General features: G+C 42.2%; 1 protein-coding gene across 1 annotated transcript in view; it reads left to right on the top strand.

Moving 5' to 3' along the window:
• Positions 1-12,655, top strand: part of igsf9ba (immunoglobulin superfamily, member 9Ba) — a 63,447-nt gene extending 50,792 nt beyond the window's left edge. The window contains exons 13-21 of the mRNA XM_070829692.1: positions 38-213; positions 3,592-3,818; positions 4,124-4,208; positions 4,333-4,494; positions 4,988-5,033; positions 5,743-5,829; positions 6,557-8,176; positions 12,219-12,349; positions 12,447-12,655. Coding sequence (XP_070685793.1) covers positions 38-213; positions 3,592-3,818; positions 4,124-4,208; positions 4,333-4,494; positions 4,988-5,033; positions 5,743-5,829; positions 6,557-8,176; positions 12,219-12,349; positions 12,447-12,655 — 2,743 coding nt within the window. The remainder of the gene's footprint in view (positions 1-37; positions 214-3,591; positions 3,819-4,123; positions 4,209-4,332; positions 4,495-4,987; positions 5,034-5,742; positions 5,830-6,556; positions 8,177-12,218; positions 12,350-12,446) is intronic.
• Positions 12,656-24,657: the final 12,002 nt, after the last annotated feature.

Here is a 24,657-nt window from a genome sequence, read left to right as displayed (position 1 = left end):
ATAATTTTGCCTCATTCTGTCTCATTTCTGTTCCTAGGTCAAAGAGAACAGACTTTGGTCCTCACGACTGGCATTCAATGCCAGTTTCTGGTGCTCAGACCTGGTTGGTGGTGCCAGGGCTGGAGCCTGGGACAGAATACCAGTTCAGTGTGTTGGCACAAAACAAACTGGGCACGGGCCCATTCAGCGAAGTTGTGACAGTTACCACTGCAGGTGGGTACTTAATCAAAGGTTTTTCCCTCCATGTTTCCTACCTCTTGATTTCAGAATCAACGCAATGAGATGCACTAAAATTTATTATTTTTTGAATATTATCAGACAAGGCGTTGAAGATACTGCCCTCTAGTGATGTTTAAATTAATGTATTCAAGGGCATAATTTCCACTGGTGATGGGGGTGCATGTCCCCTTCACTTGACAATCCTATTCTTCTCCCCTCTCCCTTGTATTATTCCAGCTGATTATCTTACTAAAATGTCTTTAAATGTTGTTCTCTGACAGTCCAGCTGCCAAATTCCACATTGATTTCATTGATTTTATTGGACAATTTCATTAAAAAAAAACAAAAATCACCAGTATTGCCATGGCACTGAGTGTCTACATGGACGATGCCCGGCCTTACCGCACTCTTAGAACTCATTAAAAACACACAAAACACATGAAATATAAATACATCAAAATATCAACATCACCGCACAGCCTCTCAGCAGAGCAAACACAAGTCTGCATCTGCCCTTAATAATTAAAACACATAAACTACTTTAATACAAGCTAAGATAATAAAATATAGAAAGACACCCTATTATCAGACATAATTTCCCACCGTGCATAACCTTTGAGCCAGATGTGAGGAGATCTTAGTTAATAAAATTGTTGATATGCTCAGAATCAGATTGAGAAGCAGCTTTATTAGCCAAGTTTGCAAATTTCAAAAACAATTTTTTTCACCTCAGTCACCTTCAATTATTACTGTGCGCCCAGAGAAATAAGCTTAACGAGTGGAGCGGCAAGCTTTTTTTTTTTGCCCTCTGTTTTACCTCTCAGCCCACATCCAGTCTGTCCTACCTTGTTGGTGGAGGCTGTTGGCACCAGATCGGGCCTGAAGGGGATACCTGCAGACACTATTCAGGGCAGACTTCCACATCCTCTGGTTTTCTGAAAAAGAAAAAAAGAATAATTTAATTTGCATTTTAGTTAAGTACAGTTAAAAAGTAAAAACAAGGCAGTAAGTAAAGCACAGACCTCCTTGAAGTAAAAATGCAAATTAGTTCTAATCTCTATCAAGGATAGTAAACATGATTTTAGCGCGTGAAAATATTGTAGAAGGTTACACACGCATTTTCCTTTTTTTCTTACTTTTTGTTATGCTGCCATTGTTATGAAAAGCACAATTTAAACGTAACTAAAATGATTTTTCATACATGCAGAGGAAGAAAAAGTAGGTTTAAAGTGCCTAAAAACAAACTTTGAATTTATTTTACTTTGAATGTATGCAAAATGATTTTTCACTTTATCATCCTCATCAAAGAAAGCAGTACATTTGGAGCAGATTTGCACTTTTTAGCATCAAATTTTACATGTACAACACGCTGTTTTAAATCCATCCACCTCCTTAATGCACTGTTGCTGATTAAAACTGTTCATAAATCAAGGACGTTCAGCCTCCTTCCTTGTTAAGCCCATTTGTGCTCTCCTGTCAGGATTTAATAGAAAAAAACCCCAAGTCTTAAACATCAAAGCCATCAAATCACTTTAATTATGCTACAATATGACTAAGCAAACACGATTTTATCTGCCATTTAATGTATGTACCTGAGATTTTCAGGCTTCTTAAGAAAAGGAGGTGGTTCTGGGTGCAAAAAGTGAGACAGGAAACCATTAAAATATGCTTTAAGTTTAAAAAAAAAACAGTGCCCCCAGCACATGCACAGAGCTGAGCCACAGATAATTCTCATTGCAAATATTTTTAATTGTCAGAACAGGTGTAAGTAATGTCATTGATGGTGGCACTGTTCCATTTAGGTGTGAGCCTGCATGCACACCACCAAAGTCATTATCAACATTATTAGTTCTACCTGTGTTTACTGTGCGAAAACTGTATTACTGAGTGGTTAGTCAGTGAGTTTAGCTGCGCTGAGTTTTAGCTGCTGTTTTTTTTATATTTGTTTGCATCTTTTAGACTCTTGTGTGTTTTAATCCAGCTCATGCTTCAAGGGCACGCTACCAATACAGTCTTTGTATGCCGCTGCCGCCTGAACAGAAACTGAATTAAAGGTGTATGGTATTTAAAATCAATGTCTCAGCAAAAAAAAAGCATGAAGCGGGAAAAAGTGCATGGCTGGATTTTCCACAACACCAGTGAAAGGACAAAGAAGTGAAGGTTTTGAGTAAAGGCATGCACAGATCGAGACACACCCAGAGTCCTCTGTGTGTGTGCAGTGAGATTTGATCAGCTATACATCAAAAAATCCATGTAGTCTGACTCTGGCATTGTTAAGAACTCGAAAATAAAGACTGTATTCATTTTTTTTTAATTAAGGAGGCAGTGAAACCTTAGAACTGGAGCTTCAAGAGAGGGTAATCTCAGAGACTTGATGACACTAACTTCCTCACAATACTGGCTTTGTTGTAGTAGCGTAAACCCAGATTCTGCTGCACGTTGCCTTCAAACAATGTGTTGGACAGCTTAGCTTCATTCCACAAAGGCTAAATGAGGCTTGCACAGTTCTGAACTAGTTCACACACTTGGATAGCAGCCAACAGATGAATGGCAGTGGACAATAAGGGGTTTGGTTTATACTGTTATGTTTCCTGTACATTGTACAACAGATAAATGTACTCCTGAGTGCATACCTTCTGTATGAGAAGTATATCTATTTTCATCTAAGGGTTTTTGTGGGTAATAACGTGTGTCAGGTCTCGAAGCTTTCAAAAGGAAAAGTTCACCACCCGTTAAGCTATGTTAGCCTTGTATATTGAGACACTTCAGTGAAAAAGGTCTGAGGTCAGATGAGGTGCTCATGAGGTTGCACATTCAGGGAGCCAAACCACTCTACTCTCTCAAGACATACAACAGACAGACAACATATTTCAAGCCGAGTGGCTCAACGCACCATTTATATGATACAAATGAGCTACCAGATATTTTTGTCACACTCAGTGTTTGTGAAACCCGTTGAGTCGAGTCAGGTTTTAGCCATGTGTGGCTCTAGGGACGGCAATTTTGGTCCGTCAGTCAGTCGGCCCACCACTTTTTCTACAGACATTCATGGTACCCAGAAGATGAATCCCACAGACTTTGGAGATCCCATGACTTCTCCTCTATCCCCACCATGTTGACATTTGACATATTCTGGTCAAAATGTTACTTTGTTCAGTAATTTGGTTTATGACCAAATGCCTGCAAAATGAACGACACTATCATCACCCTCAGCTGCACTCAATGTTTAATGCTTCTCATTCCTGTTAGCCACGTTTGGTTTTCAGAGTACTTTGCTGCAAAGGATCATCTCTTTTCTTTTTTGTTATCTGGGTCATGGCTGAATTAGTTTCCTCCATGTTAACTTTTATGTGCAACATTTCTGGTCCACAGGCTCTCCTCTGGGTACCCCAGAACCACTGGTGCTTCTTACTCCACCACGGTGCCTCACAGCTAATCGCACGCAGCACGGTGTCCTCCTCACATGGCTCCCTCCAGCCAACCACTCCTCACCTATCGACCGATATATCATGGAGTTCCGCCTCGGGGAGAGGTGGGAGGTTCTGGATGACTTGATCCCGTCCACTGAGACTGAGCTCATAGCCAGAGACCTCATTCAGGTCAGTTACAATACACATTTTGATATAGAGGCTGTGGGAGGTGTGGCACAGGGGCTGTTGATTGATTTAATTAACAGAATGCAAACAAGACAGATCCAAATCATAATTCTGTTGCTTTGATGCAAACTACAGTAACAAGAATTATCATATATCATTACCATATAGAGACTAATTTTCAAACCGCTGTCACAAACTGCTTTTTGGTCATGCAGTATAGTGCAGTAGCCATGATCTATATTTTATACATAAAAATCAGTGTATGAGACGCCGATAAGAAGAGTGTGTTTGGTGTGTCTCTCTGACAGGAGTCCTGGTATGAGTTTCGAGTGATGGCTGTCATGGATGACCTGATCAGCGAGAGCAGCAACGTAGTGGGAGTGTCAAGCACAGGTCCGTTTCTTTACGAACAAGCTTTACAAACTGCACACAGAAATGCTTGGCCCTTGTGAGGGATAGATTTGAGATTTTCTGGGTGTCTAACCATGCCATTTTACCAACTTGTCTGCCCCATCAGACCCCTTCCCACCTGCGGAGTTGCCTGATGAGGGGCTGGCACGGCCTGTGGTGGCGGGTGTTGTGGCAACTATCTGTTTTCTGGCAGCAGCAGTACTGTTCAGCACTCTAGCGGCTTGCTTTGTCAATAAGCAACACCGTCGCAAACTCAAGCGTAAACCAGGTCTGTCTCCCTCTGTTTAATTTACACGCATAAATACAGTACGTCTGACCAAGGATGGATTATTACCATGGAATGGGCCTACTGGACACACAGGGCCCTGGGCCAACGTTAATAAAATGACAACAAGTGGACACCAAACAGCTACAAGGAGATGCAAAATTACTGCAGTGAGATCCAAAACTACCACAAAGATATGCAAAACAAGCACAAAGAGACACAGAATAACTATGAAGAGATGCAAAATGGCCACAAACAGATGCAAAATTACCACAGAGAGACAAACATTGAAAAGCTGCCCTCTGTCTGAAAAAAACGACACACTCGTGTAGCTGTTTTGTGTCATTTCATTGTGGGTGTCTTGCTCCTATGTAAGATAGGTAGCCCTCTACATGACCCCGGGACCCTCTGTCTCATAATCCATCCATGTGTCTGACTTCTACTCATTCTGTTCATCAGAGAAAATGCTAAATTTAAAATGTTTTTGTCCTCTCAGATCCTCCGTTGTCGGTGACACACTTCAGGAAAAGCATTGAGTCACCGTAAGTAAAGTCAACGCCAGAGCCCCCACAGTCTGCCAAAGGTGGCTACTACTGTGCATCCTCTAATGCACCTGTTACAAAGTTTGTCTTCCCGTGCATTCTGTCACGAGGCTCACATTTTAACAATAAATAGCGGAAATAGTGGAAACCCAGGTGGATGATAACAAATAAGCACATTATATGTTCGGGCTACTTGAAGGGTGTGGAAGAACATGTACAGTAGCAGCCTCTAGCGGATCACGGGCAGATTAAGGAGAGTTCAAAGCAGCCAAGTCAGCATTTTAAGCACATTACCCAGAGTGCCCAAGCTGCAGTATGTGTATAGATTTTTGATCCATCTGTATTCTTTAACCTCAAACGCTGTCTGCTTTCTGCATGATTCCAAGTGTTTAATAATGCCAGTTTTTTGTTTAGCCGCACATTTAATGTACAGTATTCGCTACATGTGTGTATTTGTCTGTCTGTCTGTAAATCTTGTACATGTATGACTGCATTTCAAAAGAAGCTCATTTGTGAAATTAATCTGTGTAAATCCCATTCCAGAGTAAATGTTTGTTTGCCTGAGACTTTAGGTAAATCGACAGTATCAGATACCTTTGTTTATTTCTAAGAAATGGACCGGGCAGATCAGGGAGTTCACACTTAGTCCTTCCTGCAAGTGGCATAGTCAAAGATGAACCAGGCCCATGTCGTTTGTCTCCCATCGCAGGCCTCCTCTCACCCCCTTGCCAGGGGTAGAGCCCTGTTGGGACGAGCCTGCCAGGAGCAGTTTCTTGCCCCCGCCCGCCAGCCCCCTGTGAGTGCCTGCCTGCACCAAAATACAGAGTGTGCTGCACTACACTGGCTTGGCTGCATGGATAATGCATTGCATAGAAATTATCAACTGACAATGACTATTTGTTGTAGTGAAGCCTACCGCTGGCCTCTTTGCATGCACAGACCTTCACGCACCACACAGGGATTAAATTGCATTAGCTCAGCTGCATGTACAGTCCAGTACTGTGTATATGCACTCTTTATAATGTATGTCTACCTGATGCATTCAGTGACCCAGTAAGTGTTGACTATGCTGCTCCTGGTGTGGGCAAATGAGGCCTGGTTAGATGTCATCTGCTTTCCTCACATCACCATTTGGTGCAGCATATGGAAATTGGTCTCACGTCTGCTCAAGAAGATGTAGAATCAATAGATCTGTGATACGGTTGTCATGGTTGCGTCGTTGGTCCTCCTCTCATCCTGTCATTCTGGCTTGGCTCATTAGCGTCTGTCCTATCAGGATGCCGTCGCCGCCGCCATAAAGTGGTCATTATCATAACGCAGTTCATTATGGCTGCCTTGATAGAGTGCTTTTGCTTTGTATTGTGTCATCTGTTTAGTTTAAGAGTGAAATCACATTCATTCCTTTTCATTTGCGGCATCCGAGAGTTTTCTTTTGTTTTGAAATACTTTATGCACTTTAGCTTTGGGTTTTATCTGATGTGTGTTGAATTAAGCCAGTGCCTTGTGTCTGCATTTTTTATCAGGCTATCATCGGGGAAGATAAGTCCAGAGAGCTCCCCTCCATCTCGGCCCCGCTCTCTTTCTTCTGAGGGTTCCCACGGTCCAGGCCTGTATGTCAGGAAGCTGCCCAGCCCTCAGAGAGAGAGAGACAAAGAGCTCTCCTTCTACAAGAAAACCAAGCGTGCCATAGCCAGCAAGAAATACAGTGTGTCCAAGTATGAGGCAGAGGTCACCACGCCTATTGAGCTGATAAGCCGCGGTCCTGATGGCCGCTTCGTCATGGAGAGCCCACCGCCCCGCCGCATCCAGGGCTTCCCCTTCGCAGAGGAGTCTGACATGTACCCTGAGTTCCGGCAGTCTGATGAGGAGAATGATTTTGACCCCGGGCCTCTGCCGCCCATCATGCCCACGCTGCGGCCCCAGCTCTCCCCAACGTCCTCCAGCCTGGAGTCAACGCAGCCCCCCACCTACAGCCCCCGCCTACACAGGGCCATGGAAGGTATGAGCTTCGCAGAGGGCAGTGCACTTCACGCCTCAGGGCAGGCCCCGGCCTCCCGCTACAGGGGCTTTCCCCAGGGCCCATTCTATGGGTATCTAGGCAGCCGCGGTGAATCAGGGATTCCGCCACCATTCTACATGCCTGACATCAGCCCGCGTAGCTCCGCTCTATCCTCGCCCCCAGGCGCTGAGGGGCCCTTTGGCTACCCCTCCATCCCAGAGGAGAGTGGAGAGATGGAGCTCCATCAGTACACTGCCTCTGGCCATTCTCTGTCTCACACACACAGCCCTCCTCCTCTCTCACCTGAAAGCTGGCAGCCTCATGAGTTACCCTTCCTGGGTCTAGAGGGTCCACGGTTCATATACCCACCTCACCATCCCTCACATCATCCCCAGGACCTCCCTGACCCACCCCCATACCCTCCTCACTCTATCCCTCCCAGTCGCCTGCACCTCCCTCACCTAAAGGATCCAACAAGCCCTGGACTCCTGCAGCTGGAGGTCCCTGTGGCTCCCCCAGGCAGAGACAGGCCCCTGGGGCCTCCGGTTAGGCGTTTAGCTATGCAACAGGCCCAGAGTCTCGGCCAGCTCAGACACACGGCCCACGGAGTGGGTGTACCAGTGTTGCCTTACCCTGACCCGGCAGCCCGTGCAGGGAGCCCAAGCACAGCCCCCAGTAGTAGCCCTCAGTCCTGGCTCAGTCCGAGGGCGGGGCGCCGGGCAGACCCCAGCCTACCCCCGCTAGTACTCCAGCCCTCCCGCCTCTCTCCACTCTCCCAAAGCCCCCTTAGCACCCAGCCGGGTTCCCCAGATATTTTAGTGCGACCCCCTCCGCGCCCCAGCATCCTCCGCACCTCTAGGTCTCTGGAGATGCCTGAGATCACCCTGCAGCCCTCGGCCACTGTCAGTTTCTCCCGGAGGTCCTCCCTGACCGCCTCTCCCACTCAGAGCCAATGCGGCAGGCAACCCAGCCCCAGTTACCACGCCCACATGTCCTATGCCTCCACTGCAGCCAGTTACCCCTCCCAGTCCCCCTCTCCCCCTCTGGAGGGCAGGGATGTTTTCGGGCAGAGGCCATCCCAGAGAAGGACAGAGGAGGAGATGCTACCCTCAGAGCCCTCTCAGCTCCAGATATCAGCCTCAGGGTAGGTGATCCACTCCAGTAGAGAATAGTCACATATTTAAAGGGGAGACTTGTCTCCTCGTCTGCTCTCTATTCCAAATTTCCTCAGTATTTATCCACAGTTTTACTTTGATGTCTCCATTAAGGCATAATTAAGATGCATATTGTACTTTAATATGCAGAAGGCATGTAATTGCATTTAGCACACATTGTATCAGTTCATAAAAATGACATTTACCTAAACTTGGCATGTGAAAGCTCAAGTTGAATTTAAGATAATGTATTAATGTCTTCAGCATTTGATAGCTCATATTTTAATCTCTAAAACATTGATCGTAATGCAAACTAAAGTCAACAAAAATTTATGACAGGAACATTCAGATAAAACAAACTACAGAAACCCCCAAGTTTTTACAAACTGTCCCATTTTTCTGTACCCCATTTTGAACATTGAAAATTTGAATTTGTCACTACAAATATGACTGCAAAAAGTACAATATTGAAACCTAATGTATGAATCACTAGCAACTTATTTTCATGAACTTTAACAATTAATTGTATATTTGATGAACATATCCACACATTATAATACACTATATTACACCACAAACCACTTTCTGAGAATTCATCATTTATATAAAAAAAAAAATGTTATTTCCATGATGTAACTAATGGCTTTTAAAATGGTTAAAAATGCATTACTAATTCTTTGAAGAACAGTTATAAACCATTAATAAGAACAACTTTGGGGTTTTCAGGTTGTGGAAAGTGTCTGTAGGTGTTATTAATAAATGGTAACAAACCATCTGCAGTTGTAAATGTTAACAAATCAATTGTAAAGGGCCAATAGCTTCTCACTTTCTAATAATCCAACAGCAAAAGTTAAAACAGGTGCAGCCACCTAGAATTGCAGGCTGAGCCATGACAGAGCCCTGATGTGTCCATGGCGAATGTTCGCCGGGCCACTGCAGGGTGTTTGGCCAAAATTAAATCCCCCTCAATGACATTGTGAACGCAGCGCCTAAAACTGTAACAGGAAAGTAAAGAGGAGAAGGATGGGAGTCTCCCTGTGGCCACTGTAACTCATTTGTACAGTATTTACAAAAGTTAATAAGTTATTGAGAGAAGGTTCTTTACAGAAGATCAGAGGTCAAAACTGTTAAAATCAATGAATTCAGGAGCTAGAGGAGGTTGAAAGCCAGCCACAACCTGGCAACCCAAAAGCAGTTATTATGGATTACAACAAGGTTATAAAGCATTAGTAAGTGATTTATTAACCATTAACAAAAGGTGTCTCCTTGAAAATTGGTACTTAATGTATAAGGATAAAAACTCTGAGCTTAGGCCAGTATTTCATGAAGAAATACTACAACCAAATCTGACTACGTGATTTTTTCCCCATGACATCCAACAATCTGATATTTCAGTGCCCCTGTATGCAGGTTTCAAGCTTTTACACCCACATAAAAACATAGCTGAGACTCATATACGTTTATGCCCCATAGTATTTCTTTACTGTACACATTCCTGCGCCCCCTCACACCCACCTCACAACCCTAGAAGCTACAGTAGCTAAAGCCACGAAGCAGAGACTTGCTCCTGCACTATCACTGGCCTTTAAGGGAAGGTAGCTTATAGGGCTGCTGCTTTATAGAGGGTAAGGGTCTTACGTGATTTGTTTTTGATTGATCTCAGCTATCTGGGCAGCGTTGTGACCCGGTCCCCTACGCCGCAATAGGTAAGGGTCGGACCCATGTCTGAGAGGGGAGGGGTCAGCAGGGGGAGGGCTCTAATCACTCTCTCCTTTAAAGGGGAATCGCTTTGGGTTGTGCCTCTGTGCTGGATTCAAGTGTAGTACAACTAAATGGTAATAATGACTGCAGGACACATTTGTCAATACACTTCCAAGGCACAGTAAGCCTGCTGCGGTGTAGGCCGCAGTAATTAGGCTTGTGAGCAAGCAGGAGGAGTGGTTTTGGACTGTGGAGAAGCATTTTTGTCTTTTGATTGTTTGAATACAGACATGTTTCCCTGCACCAAAAAAGCCTTGAATCAATAGAGGACGCACATGAATGATAGACTGGAGTATTCCCCTTTAAAGTTTTGTTCCATGTGCAAAATGCCATGCATGCATTCTCTAAACTTCTCTCTACGACCAAACAAATAACAACAATTCTCTAACTAAATTCTTTGTCACATTTGTTGTCCTAAGTGCTTTCGTTTTTCTGTCATGTGACTGTTTTTAATGGCCATTTCCTCTTCCTGTCATGTGACTTGTTCTTTAACGGCCATTTCCTCTTCCTGCCATCTCCTCCCGTCAGCATGGTGAAGCCTCTGTACGCAGTGTTCATGTTTATGAAAGTGTGCTGTACAGTGTTCATGTCTATGGAAATGTATTATATTTAACACACTGTGGCCCCTGCACACAGTTTAGGTGATAATGGAAATGTGTCCAGGACTGTTGCAATTCTCAGATTTGTCTCCCCCTCTCTGCTAATGGCTCTCAATCTCTCTCTCCACAGTGACAAGTGATGGACAGCAACTCTAAAGCTTTGTTCCCATGCCTTTTGAAACAATACCCAACAACTTGACTTAATGAAACATTAAGTCAGGTTTTGACGCTGTTTGTATTCAGTTCTTTGAAAGGCAAAGACATTGAGCCAACATTGAGCCTCATGAACCCGTGCTTAAGTGTTAAGAGTTTGTGAGGTCATTTGGACTTGATTGAATTTTATTGCATCTTTCTATGAGAGATGGACAACAAAACCAGAGTATTCGGTACGAGGTAAAACTAGACTGCATACTACGACAGTGAGGATACTTTATCTTGATGTGATTGTTTTTCACCGGTTGAACATTATTTTTCATTAAACGTGGCATGTATCACTCATGAAATGAAAATAGTTCCTCAGGGTTGTTTTAAAACACACCTGCACACACACTCATCTTTCTACTTAGCACACACACACACATACTGTATACTGAAAACAGTGGTATTGGAAAAACTTATGGGAACGGTATTTTTACAGTTCCAGAAATTATTTTCATTTTATGAGTTTTATACAGCAAACTGATCAATATTTCCGGCACTTCTGAAGCAGCCACTACTTAAAGACCCAAACCTGAGTGAGCAGCAATTGCAATTATTGTCTCAACCCAAAATGTGTTTCGTTTCCATTTTAAGTGCTGTTGCTGAGACTATAAAAACTGTCCTTGATTTTAAATTACAGCCATGGGACCTAAAATGACAGAAGATAGTGATTTAGCATCGGCAACACTTTACTCTTTAGGAATAAATAAATAGTCTGTACTGCCCATAGACTGTATTTAAGAAGTGAACGGAGCCACAGTGAACGACGTCACCCATTGCCGTTTTGAAGCATCGAGCATTTTCAGAATCGTCATCTTGGTTTTGGACCCAGAGGTGACGAATGGGGTATTTTTTTTCCCTGCCTCTGATTGGTTAGGTTAAGGCATGGCCCACCTCTGATTGTTTAGTCACAGAGTAGTCCTGCTCTGAAGCATGACCTGCTTTATCGTCTATGTTACCCTAAATGGGACCTTAATTTACAAAACGAACATCACGCTTTATCGAGGAAGACTTGAAACAAGGTTGTTTTCTCATAGACTTCCATCCTGTCCCCCTGTTGGCCAGTAGAAAGAATGCAGGTTAAAGGCACTCCCACTTTTTTATACAGTCTATGGCATCACCATAATTCCTATAAATCCTGGACTGGGTCTTTAATGTAATGATTGTTTGAGAAGAAACTTGATAGCCAATAAATTCACCAAATTCACTGCCACCTTATGTCAACTATTCTTTCTTTCTTTCTTTCTTTGTGTCTAACTTTTATCATCCATTAATGCAGATAGAAAGTGGAAATTCATCACCTTAGTGAAAGGGCTCTCAGTAGACGTACAAGAGCTCATCAAACCATACGATAGCATCTACTGGAAATATCAATGCAAAGTGCCATTCTGTCTTTTCACCCTGAGACCGAACCGAACACGACCGTTGGATTAATGCAGAACAATGTATGCTGTGCTGTCTCTCCTCTTTTCAGGGAACCTCTAGGTGCGTCTAGTGATCCTGCCGGGTCTGAGAGCTTACCAGCACTACTACACCACTGTATTACTAAAGCCAAGGGAGTGGCTGCCAACAACAATAACAACACAACCTCCGGAAGGAGAACAGGTTCGTCTGACGATTAGAGAGAAGGGACAAAAGATTCACCTTAAAATATGTGGGTGGTGTGTCACTCCTGTGCTTTCTCCCTCTGCCTTCATTTCAGGTGTGTGTCCCTCTCAGACCCAGCAGCAATCTCAGACACCCCAAGAGGGAGAGGACCTCAACTTCCACAGAAAGAGGAAAAGGCAAAACAAGAAGAACCCCTATCTCTATTTGACCTCCTTCCTGCATCGCAGACGGTCTGAGGAGGACCAGACAGGCATTCTGGCCAGTGCAGACTCCGAGGGCCCAAATTATGGGACTCTACGCTGACCCGTGTGCCCACCAAGCCATTGGACTCGACTAAACTGACCTCCCCTGAGAAACCTCAGCCCTCCCTGCTCCGCCTCGGTCTCTGTATCAAGCTAATACATTTCTTATAATCTCTAAAAGTCCATCGGTGTTTGGGGAGCGGGAAACATCCAGCTGAATACTCCGGGGTTGGAAATCATATTTGAAGACAAGAACAATGGCTTTTCTCAGTCGTCACCACTACTTGTCTCTGAGGAATTTCACTTGAAAATGCTCTGAAAATATATAATGTATATAAATAGTAAAACAAGGGAATTAAGCTTCCTCCTACAGTAATAAAAATGTGTTGGTTGAGTATGTCACAACACGTTAAAGATTTTTCACTCACTGGTCATTGAGGGGTCCATATCTTTAGGTATTTCAGTGATACAGTGTACTGTGAAGCCTGGTGCGTCCTCGGACAGGGACATGAGTCTACCTTTCCTACAATACAAATAGTGTCAGTATTTAAACACAGGGTTCTTACCACAAAATATACCTCAGAGTAAACGCAGAGTTGCTGTAATTCTTGTGGTATACTGTACGTACTTGACCTTTTTACATATGAAACGTATGGATAAAAAGGTTTATATCACACACCACACTCATTCAAATGGATAATATGGCCTAACTTTATCTAATTTAGAAGCTTTTTTATTATCGGTAATAGCTGGCATATTGTTTATTTTGATGTATGATCCAATGCCAACCATTAGAGGACTGTCTTTTTAGTGCTTGATGGCTCAGTGTGTTTACACTTATCATTATAGCACCGTATTGAGATCAAGATCATAGCCTTCATGAAAACTCTCTAAATAATTTGGGACTTACACGCTAAACAGAGGTTGGACTTGTAGGGTTTAGCAGAACAGGGTGATGAATTGTGAAGTGTACTGTAGTATGTATCTCATTATTAAGGAATCATTTGTGAAATGAGGCACGTCTCGAGGTGCCTTTTTTTGCCTTTTTCTCTCTTGTTTTTTCAAACATAAACTGCCTTTTCCTTCGCCTTCTCATATTCGTCTCTCCGGGGGCTGAGAGACTCCAATATTATGTGTGTTTTTACTTTCTCTGCCAAGGACACATGAGAGAAAATGCTACAGAGGATGCATAACTCTTAGTTACTCTTCGTTTTGTTTTTCTTACATTTTATATTTTAAATGGGTACCTGCTTCAACTGTGTATATCCAAGTAATAGGACAGAACCAGAACACCCACGCAAATAAAAGTACAGAAATTTAGAATGACAAAAAAAAAGGCAAATAAATCAATAAATAGAACTTAAAAAGTACAGAAACATTACATGAGTTTTCATGCAGTGAGAACAACCCAGTAGAGTGAGGATGTTAATGTTTAACAACAACCGCTAGAGGAGAATGTGATTGCTTCATAAAGCTGTTCTTAAAGCAATGGGAAATATTCAAACAACGGCCACCCTGACTGTTTATCTTTAACAACTGTATATTACTTGCTAGCTACTTCTCTGTGTGTTTGTTAATTTTTCGACACTAACCGATAATGAATGTATGTTTTGCTGTACAGGAAATGAATGTCCCGATGTCACAGTACATTGAATGACCCATTACTTTGTTTAAAGTGCAGCTGCAATTGGTGAGATGAGCAGTTGGCACATTAAGCCCAAATTGTTTTACTTCTCTGTTATTCCTGTATGCTGTAGTAATGAACGGGCCCAGCACAGGTTTGGAGCCAAGCTCCCGTTGTTCTGACGGCTACAAAAACAACTGGTGTCCTTTTATTGCTAATGCCAGTTCAATCACTCAAAGACTCATCAGATATATTTACATCTGCTGCCAAAAAAAATGAGAGGTTTTCCAACAAATATCCACAAAAAAATCAGAGGTTTTCTGACATCTGCAAGAATTAATCAACTCAATGTCTGCTTACAGAAATCTCAAACCCTTTTGACAAGTAGTGATGAATGCCTGAAAGTGAGCGTCAAAGTGCATATTCTACTTTAACAAATTGGTTTCGTGTAAGATACGAGGAAAAAAAATCTATATTTGTTATGTACTGTACATGGTATGTATTGTATTTGTAAAGATAAATCAAACCATGTTTTACAGGAAGACGTTCTTGTATGAGGATGTATGAAAAGACGGGAAGGATCCCAAGGAAAAAGAAATTAGATTATATATAAAAGTATTTGCTTACAGTACGGCTTTAAGTGGATAATGTTTTTAAAACATTTTAAGGTGCCTCATTTGTCATACTTTAGCAGACATTATTTTATCTGAGAAGAAAAGAAACCTTAATGTTAGTACCGTACAATGTATTATTGCCATAGCCCGCTGGCTGCACAAGTTAAGTAGTATTTTCTCTGATGTATAGTACGTGAATGCCCATTGGAAAAAGCTTTAGAAGCAGAAGTGTGTTGCCCTCTATAATATTTCTGGAACAAAATAATACTGTATTTTGCCCGTTCATGAGCACACATGTAGAATCACTCCAGATCTTTTCGCCTTCAGGTGTCCAAAGCAAATAAACTGAAGGAAACTTTTTTCTAAGAGTCACAGACATGCTATAGTCATGTACAATACGTGCTGTGGAGGAAATTGTGTTTACATTAGTTTGATAAAGAAAAGTGTGTTAGGGCATAGTTGCTTTGAACATTACGACTTGGTGCTATGTTTAACTTTGTGGTGCTGTAGAATAGAGGTCTGAAGATTTTTTCGTTTTCTGTTTCCACAAGCGACTCTTTTGGCCCTGTGTGTTTGAGCAACTAAACTAGCTCCGGTAGACACTATAGGTCCTTATCATAACAGTATCATGGTGTGATGACAGTGATAGACAATACTGGAAATTAGTAGTATAACCTCAAATAATAGAGACTTGTGACATTTCAAATGAACTCAAGATGACCTGTTTTCTATAGTGTGTTTGCAATGTCTGTCTGTGCTTCCAAGGTACCCTCTCTAAAGTATATTTGTGATGATATTGAGAATATTAACCCAGCCTAAAAAGGAGAAACATAACCTGATTTAGATTAGTACACACCACAGGACACATGGGAGGGAATCTGAGAGCATCGTCAGGTCATGAGGGGATCTTTTCTACACACTTCCTGTAGGTCTACCATCTTTGGTTAACAGCACTGTTTTTCAAGCACACTACTGCAGGGGGCGTAACCGTCCCACGTCATCTCGCCACCGTTTTTAACGGTAGAATTCCTACTAGTACTGTACAGTATAGCCATGAGTAGTCACATCAGACCACATTTGTATTTATTGCTGATTCTTCTGGTAGAAAGGTATCAGAAAAGCTCATACATCCTCTCCATGGGTTTAACGAATGGATGTCGTCTTCCGGGCTCTTTTTTGCATATTCAACAGAAACATGTACAGTGTTTAAGAGGGCTGCTTTGGACGTACTGTTAGCTCAATTTATTTTGTTTTTTCCAGTTTTTCTGCTTACAGCTTTTATGCATCACTAGGTGCTGGTAGGATGATACTTAGAAACCGATTTGATTTTTTATTGTATTAATCTTGCATGTAGAGACAATACAAAAAAACGCCTATTTAGCAATCATTCATGGACATCGGAGCTGGTTGTTATTGGACGGAAAATAGAAATATGTAGTATTTTCTATATTCTCTGTTTTTTCATGTGTACCAGCACTGAGAAACTAGAATGTATTATTATCGTAGGCTACAATAAGCACTACATCGTTGACTGTTTTAGCTAATGCTCATACTCAAGCAAACCAAGTAGTGCTTAAAAAGGAAGAAAATTTACAACATTTCATTTCATTTTCATCCACTGAACTCTGTGCTGTACATCACATGTTTACATTCTGTATTATATGTTGTTTTCTTCTGTTTTTTTGTATATAATTTGTCTCCATGAAGTTCAAGTTGTTTTCAACAATGTTCATATGTAAATATTTCAAAGCAAAAACATTTTTTTTTTTTTTTTTACTTTTCTCTGTTTTAAAATAATAACCTGATGTTTCTCTTTTTTTTGTCAGTTTTTAGACTTGTCATTCTGTTTCGTCACTACATCAGGTATTACGCTTCACTTAACTTTTTGTGAGCAATTAACTCATACTGTATGGTGCTGTACCAAAGCCTTATGTATAATATTTGTATTACTTTTCTCTCGTTTGCCACTGCTGTCCAGTGAATTCTGTATCGTCTGAGATCATGTCTTACTCACTCTTCATGTTCAACTGCCATGGATCTCGTTTCTTTATTGAGTAAACAGAAACCTGAATGAACTATGATGTAAAAACACTCTGGCTTGTTACCAACTGGCCTGGATACATAGTGACAGTCGCCATCAACAGCCTTTATAGGGAAAACGCACAGGCTCACTCCTGGTGGCTCATCATGACGTAGACATGGGCTTAGCACATGATCTATGCTCTATCTATGGCATGTCTGTGAGAATATGAAAGCAGTGTTGTATTCATGTCACCATATCATTTCAAATGCTTAGACCCATACGAAATTTTCCTCTCAAATTTTTGTATTTTGATATAATAAAAAAATCAAAAGAGGTTTTATTTTTCTTGTGGTTTTGTCTCTTGGGACGTCCCTCGATCCTATCTGTGATAGAAGGTGCAGTTCATGAGCTGGACACAGGGTGTAAGTGTTGGGCAGAGAGTGGGGAACATAGAGTGGTGATGGGAGCAGCTTAATCAGGTCAGGGTTTTTTTAATTTTTTTTTATTCTAGGACACGCAGGCAGCAGCCCAGGAGTTACAATGCCAAGTTTCAAATTCTGTTTTTTCCCCCAAAAATCGCGACTATCCTTTGATTTAGTAAAATGCAACTTCATTGAGAACAACAGGTATTCAGGAAGATTAAAGGCTGTAGTTAAATGCATGCATGTTGTTCAGTGATCAGTATTTTGACCCCAGCTCTGCTGTCTCCACCCAAACGTTGAGGAATGAATAGTGTGGCGGCTGAGCCAAATCTAGGAAAACAAATAAGTTGAAAGAGGATGAGGTCTGTCAGAGTGACCTTTGTGCTTTTGTTCCAATTCCCCCTGGCAGGCTGGGAAACAAACAAATGAGCAGCCATCTGCATACACCTGAGGAGAATGAAAAGTTCACTTAATCCACTGGTCAAACACACAAACCTTTAGAGGCCTCGCCTCAGAGCTGCTATAATATCTGCAGATTCTTTAGAAAGTTTAATTGTTGTGCATTATATATTGTTATTCCTATAAACTGCAATTTAAGATTATTTTCATCTTCAAATAGTGGTAGTTTTTTCAGTTTTGTCTACAAGAAGACACAGAACAGTGAAAATACAGATCACAAATTCCCAGAAGAAAAAAAACTGCAAAACATCACATTTAGAATAATAACAATAATATGTTTTTTGCATACTTGTGAATAGTTAGAAGTGAAGATTGAATCTACTAAAATCTGGTAAATATTTGGCTACATCCAGCAGCCCGTTAGCTTAGCCTAGTTTAGACTAGGAACAATAGGCTCTGTCCAAAGACAACAAAATCCCCCTAACGGAACCGCCAAAGCTCACACATAAACATACTTAATATTGTTTGTTTAATCCAGACATTAACCAAGGTGTAAAAACAACAAATTACGAGGTTTATATGTGCTGGACTATTTATCAGCCGGGAGCAGCAACTTCCTGGAGACAGTCGTAGTCATTGTGAGGGTGCTAAACAGCAAACTGAGATTTACGAAAAGCTACTGCTACCTTTTGCTCAGTTTGTGAATGGGTTCGGACAGAGCAGGGCTGGCTGTTTGCCCCTGCTTCCACCTTATGCTAAGCTAACGCTAACTGTCCCCATGCTCCAGCTTCATATGTAACATACAGACATGAGGGTTATATCAATTTCCTCATCTAACTCTCCACAAAAAAAATGACACAAACAATTAATTGATTGTTAAATAGTTGGAGATTAATCTTCGTGACTGATCATGTAATGTTTTAATTAATTAAAGGAGCTCATACTGGAAAAGGGCTAAATAATAAATAAATGAAATAAAAATGTCATATTGTCTCCTTCAGTGGAAAAGCACAATAAGATGATAAATGAGGATGAAGTGATTTGCACACCAGGTTTCAGTCCTCTCAGTGTTACCACCCCACCTACACCATGGTTATGTAATTCTGTACCAAGCATTACCTAACACCACATAGCTTGCCAGATGGGGCTCCTCTGGGTGGTGAGTATGATCAAACAGGGGCTCCGTGCATGCTCCCACGCCTGCATCATACTCGGGTCCTTGACATTGAAAAGGTCTGGGAACCCCTGGGGCTAAAACATCCAGGGCGCGGGCACGAGATCGGCTGTGCGCGCACCCGGTGGCGGGTGCAGGTTCTCGGTAGACAGTCAGTCAGTCAGACAGACGGACAGTCAGACAGCTGTGGCTCTCCGGGATGACTCCCACGCCGCCTCAGCGATGGCGCAGCCCAGCACAGCTTTTACGCTGAAAACATCCACCTCCGATGGTCAGCGAGGAGTCCGAGTGTGTGTGTCCGAGATACGCGTTTCTGCAGTGCGATGCTGACAGCATGTCTCCCCGTCGAGAGGCGCAGCGCTGTGCAGCATAGAGGAGGCGGCAGAGCGGAGCAGCGTGCACAGGCTCAGGTAGGAAAACCTGCTGCACAGACAGGACCAGACTGGTGCCTCTCAGCGTCCTGAAGGTGTCACCTCAACACCTTTTTTATTTCTATTAATCAGCCGGACGACAGTGAAGTTGACAAAGGACCGCGTGTGTGTGTGTGTGTGTGTGTGTGTGTGTGTGTGTGTGTGTGTGTGTGTGTGTGTGTGTGTGTGTGTGTGTGTGTGTGTGTGTGTGTGTGTGTCCGCCCGCATGAAGCTGATCGGTGATCTGTCTCTGCAGGCCCAACAGGTCAGAGTCCATCGGTGGTAAACTTTTGTTTGTCAACCCAGTTGAGCTCCCAGTTGGTTTGGAGGGCTGGTGATGGTGCGTTTAATTGCATCACAGGTTATGAAAACAAATCTGAGTTTATCTGTCAAGAGGATTTTGTGGCTGTTTCTTCTTTTTTTTTTTTTTTTTTAGGACTCTGTGTAATGCAGTGGGTGGGCACGACATGAAAACGACCTGTGTAGTCTATTGCAACACAGTGCAACAGCCCTGCTAAAAGAACCACCTTCGTGAAGCTCATAATTTATGATTTCATACAGTTTTGTTTCCTAAGAGGATGTTTTTGAGGCTTTATAAGAGCTGCTGATTATACTCTGTGGTCATTTGTGAGGCTGTGCACAGTAGTGCTGCTCTGTTGAATGGCATTACTGTATATTGTGAAGTGTGTGTGTGTGTGTGTGTGTGTGTGTGGGAAGGTGCAGGGACAAATTTAACACATACATGAAACTATAACACCATAGACAGACCATTAATGAGCAGCTATTTGAGAAATGATAGAAAGGTGATTATTCTTAAACCACAAAATACCAATCTGTGAATGAAACAGTCATTAGTTGCAGCCAGTTACCTACAATATACAAGACAGTGTGTGTGTGTGTGTGTGTGTGTGTGTGTGTGTGTGTGTGTGTGTGTGTGTGTGTGTGTGTGTGTGTGTGTGTGTGTGTGTGTTGGAAGCTGTGGGAACAAAGTATCAGGTATCAGGAAGGCATTTCATGTTAATCTGAAATGATTAATCGTTTGGTTGTTATACGTACAAATTAACCAACCATTTTGATATGTGATAAATCATTTTTCAAGAAAAAACGTCAAACATTTCCCCAGTTTCAGCTCCTTAATTGCTGCTTTTTGTCATATTATGTGATGTAAACCGAATCTCCACAGGTTTAGGATTCTTGGTCGTACAAAATAAAGCATTTGTTTGGGCTTTCGGAAATCGTTTTGAGCAATATTTTCTGCTGTTTTACCAAACAAATCAATCAATGAATTAAGAAAATAATCTACAGAGTAGAGAACATTAGTGGCTGAAATCATTAGTTAATTAGGATTGAGAGAAGAGTAACTGACTCAATATAGTTAGCTGTAAAATCAATTATGGTTTAAATAATTTTTGTAGCAAATATTCCCTTAATTGACTGGATTCCATTTATCAATTATGAAGATAATAAACTAAATATCTTTGTTTGTCTGCCTAAATAAGCAGGTTGCAGATCATCTTAGGCTTTAGGAAACTGTCATGATATTTTCTTACAGTTTATAGACCAAATTATTCATAAATTATTTGTGTAATGAAAATAATGCAGCTCTAGATAATGCAGTGAACACTGTACCTACATTAGCCAGTACTATTGTGTGTGTGTGTGTGTGTGTGTTAGAGTGTGTACGGACAAAATAACAGGAACATCTTGGGTATTTTCTGATGTAATACAGTCCAACATTACAACACAATCACAGCCTCAAAGATTATTGCCACATAGTTGAGTCAACATCTCTGATAAAGCTGCACATGTGCTTTCCAGAGGTAGTAATTGTTGCAGGGATGTTGTATTGGATTGCATTAGACTGGGCAGCTGATTGTGATCTTGTGTAACTATGTGGGAGTTTCTGTAACACCTAATATTGTGTTGGTGAGCCAGAAGCATTGTGGCATGGCCACATCCTCCAGAATCAGTCAGATTGTCGTCCTCCGTAAGAATTCCTCTTATTCCTTAATTCTATTGTAACGTTTGTCGTATTTAGGGGGAGTACATTTGTGCTTACAACAGAAAGGAGTTTACTTAACTGTATGGCTTAAGTGACAGATCAGCTTGTTGATTAAATATTTGGGTCTCCAGCTTAATCGCCCTGCTGTTCATCCCACCCTCTGCCCTCATCACGGATCACTGTGACGCCGAAGGTTGCAGCACAAAGATTGAGCTCTCATACCGAGTCAGTGTGAGATGAAATAAAGTTAATCTCACTCTGCTCGATTTCAAGAAGATTATAGGATCATATGACCCCACCTCCTCCTCCTCCTCCTCCTACTCCTCCTACTCCTCCTCCTCCTCCCACAAGAAGTGAAGTGACTGACAAAGCTTCAGTAGAGATGGTTGATATAAATAAAAAAAATGTCTTCATTGTGGCTCACTGAGACAGCAGCGGCACACCAAATGGCTGAATCCTCCAAGTGGACGAGCAGTGACGTCATTCTCAGTCTCAGGAAAATCAGCTGCTGCTGATGATGATGATGATGATGGTGGTGATGATGATGATGTTGGTAATGATAATAATGGTGGTGACGGTGTTGATGTGTCAAAGCTTGTGGTCAAAGCTTCCTCCAAGGCTTCATTTCCCTCCTCGTGCCACCTCATCCTCAGTCTGGAGGAGCATCAAGTCACGATGGACGGGAGAGGGGTTACCATGGCAACGGCAGGCCTTTCTCCACTGCGTCTCTCGCTTGTGTTGACTGCATTCCAGGGCTCAGACAGAGAGCATGAAACCAACTTTCCCCTCGTTGACAACCCGGCCACTGTCGCATCCTCTGGAGGAGAAGATGTTTTGAATTAAAGCTGCTCATATTAATAATAATTTTATTATTGTTATTATTATTATTATTATTATTGTTGTTGTTGTTGTTAATGTTGTTCTTTTATGCTAAATAATTGATCACATGGTAACGTGTAATTGAAAGGGATCATTCGCAGTGAGAATTATCAGCCAACTCTGCAGCTGCCACTTGGTCTGCAGAGCTAAAAAGTTCCATAAATTAACTTAGTGAACGCCACTTTCTCAGCAGCAAACATCAGACAAAGTTTGCGACTAGCTGGTAAACTTAGTGGATCTTTTGGCAGCTAAACACATATTTCCCTCAGCAGTCAATAGAGAGGCAAGTTTAACTACATTTTTACTCTGCTGTAGCACCAAAAGTCTGCAGCGCACCTGCAGGGGTTTAAAATGCAGCGCTATGAAATGAGGACAACCAACAGAGATAATGACAAAGCAGCCTTATGATTTCACACCTCTTTATCAGATTTCACCACAATGCCTGCTCCAGTTAGCCAGCTAATGTTTCTCTGATGATCATGTGACTTTGTTATGGGTGTTATCTACAGGCCATCATAAACAGCAGACATGAGGCCTTCTGATGTTACTACAATTTTAAGTCACCTGTTGAAGCCCCTGTTAGTACTATCAAATAGTCCTATATGAGCTATATTAGCTTTAATGTGTGTGTTATCAAATGTTGATGCAGGAAGCTTTTTTTTTAAATATTCCCTCAGCTTTCCTTCCTCCCTCCTCTCATAAGTGAAGAAGAAGCTGTGACTCACATAGATGCATCTGCTGTGTGGTTGTAGCTACAAACACGTAGGCAGCTATTCTTCATGTCAACACACTTGCTGATGCCGCTTTCATAAACAGTGTGCAAGATTGTGTAGGCTGCCCTATTTTTCCTTGAAGACGCCATGTAGGCCATCTGATACCAGGGCAGCATCCTCCTGTGCTGCTCCAGTCTCCTGACATCAGAGCACCGTCTCTCCCTTTCCGTGTGACAGGTAGACGGCTTCGTTGTTGTTGCATCGTGAATAGTTTTGCTTGATACTCCGGATATGACTGATACAGGGTGGAAAGATGATTACTGCCTGATGTACAGCTGCTGTTGACGTTGGCGTCTAGCATTAAACCGATGTTAGAGATTTTATGGCACATGGGTTGACATTGTTCTGTCTTTCTCGCTTGCGATGCTGCTCAAAGTGTCACCAGTGTAGACAATGACACATAAGGAGCAGGATCACATCCCTTTTTTTTTTAAAGCAATCATGACAATTGTCTTTTTATAGCTCAAACTATTTCCAAAATAGCCCACTTTTCATGTATGGTGGTGCTAGCTATAAGAACATTTGTTCGTATGTTGTGCTCTGTTTTCTTCAGCTCTTCTCCCCACAAAGTCTTTCAGATGGAAACAAAAGCCTGGGAGTCCTTTACCGGGCAGGCAGCTTTAAAACACAACGCTAGTCAGCCTCTTCTTCAGTGTGAAGTACAACATGTTCCTGCACTTGAAAAGACTCACTGTCTGATGTGGTACAATCAGCAAGGTCAGGCTTTGTACTGTGAACCATGCAGCATTTTTTTTTAAATCATGGTATGGTAGGAATCCTTGCCCTCTGGTTGCACCACATAGCCAAAATATTGCACATGAGGTAAAGATGTTCGCCATATACTGGTGAATGTGCAGTACAACTTTGTATTTGATGTTGTCCTACATATTTATGACGAACTCGAGTACTCCTAATGCTTCCAGTTCACAATTTGGTGACACGCTGCTCATTCACATGACTTTCCAAACACTTTTCCCCTGAGTGACCCCTGCGCAGCAGTACTTGATGCAATACTTCTCAACAGTAAATTAATTTGCTGTCTGTGTAATGCATTGGCTCTCCTCTGGCAAGGTTGTGGTGTCTATTAGAGAGGAGATACAGTGTGAGATGTGGATAAAGTGGAGCTGGATCTGGCCTGTATCCCTGCTTGCCTGCTCACATTCTGCTGAGTCATGAGGTTTTGTGGAAGTCAGTCAACAGCAACTCAGAGAGGCTACGGGCCAGAGGGGCCGGTGGGAAACTGCTACTACAGCAGCGGTCCGAGCTGATGAATCTACTCGTTACTGCAAACATTTCTGTGCTGATTAGTTGACCTGCTTAGGGAAGAGTTAAAACTGCCTCGTGTTAATTGGAGGGTGTTTTTTTTTAATTGCTGTGGCTGGATCTCTGAGGTGTAAAGAGGTCTGTTTTTGTGCCCACATGCCCTAAAGTTGTTGTTTAACGCTAAGCACCTACACACATTTGGAAAACAGTTATGGGAAGATTGTATAGACACATCAGGAAGAGTCCAGTTTCACTTCATCAGGACATTCCTACATGTGTTTACAGTACATAAAGAGAGGGGTAGTAATAATGGAGTCTGGTACAGAGCGATAGGGGGCTGTCCAGTATCAGTTTTCCCATGGACTGAACAGGGTCAAGGCACATTTAGAGGAAGGTACACAAAAAGGAAGAAGGGCCAATATCAGTATGATGTTCCTGAGAAGCCTTATACTGTTTTTGTAATAGTTGATCAATATAGTA

The sequence above is a fragment of the Pempheris klunzingeri genome, chromosome 4, assembly GCF_042242105.1.
Source record: "Pempheris klunzingeri isolate RE-2024b chromosome 4, fPemKlu1.hap1, whole genome shotgun sequence".
Classification (NCBI taxonomy): Eukaryota; Metazoa; Chordata; class Actinopteri; order Acropomatiformes; family Pempheridae; genus Pempheris; species Pempheris klunzingeri.
This window is presented reverse-complemented; position numbering and strand designations above follow the sequence as displayed.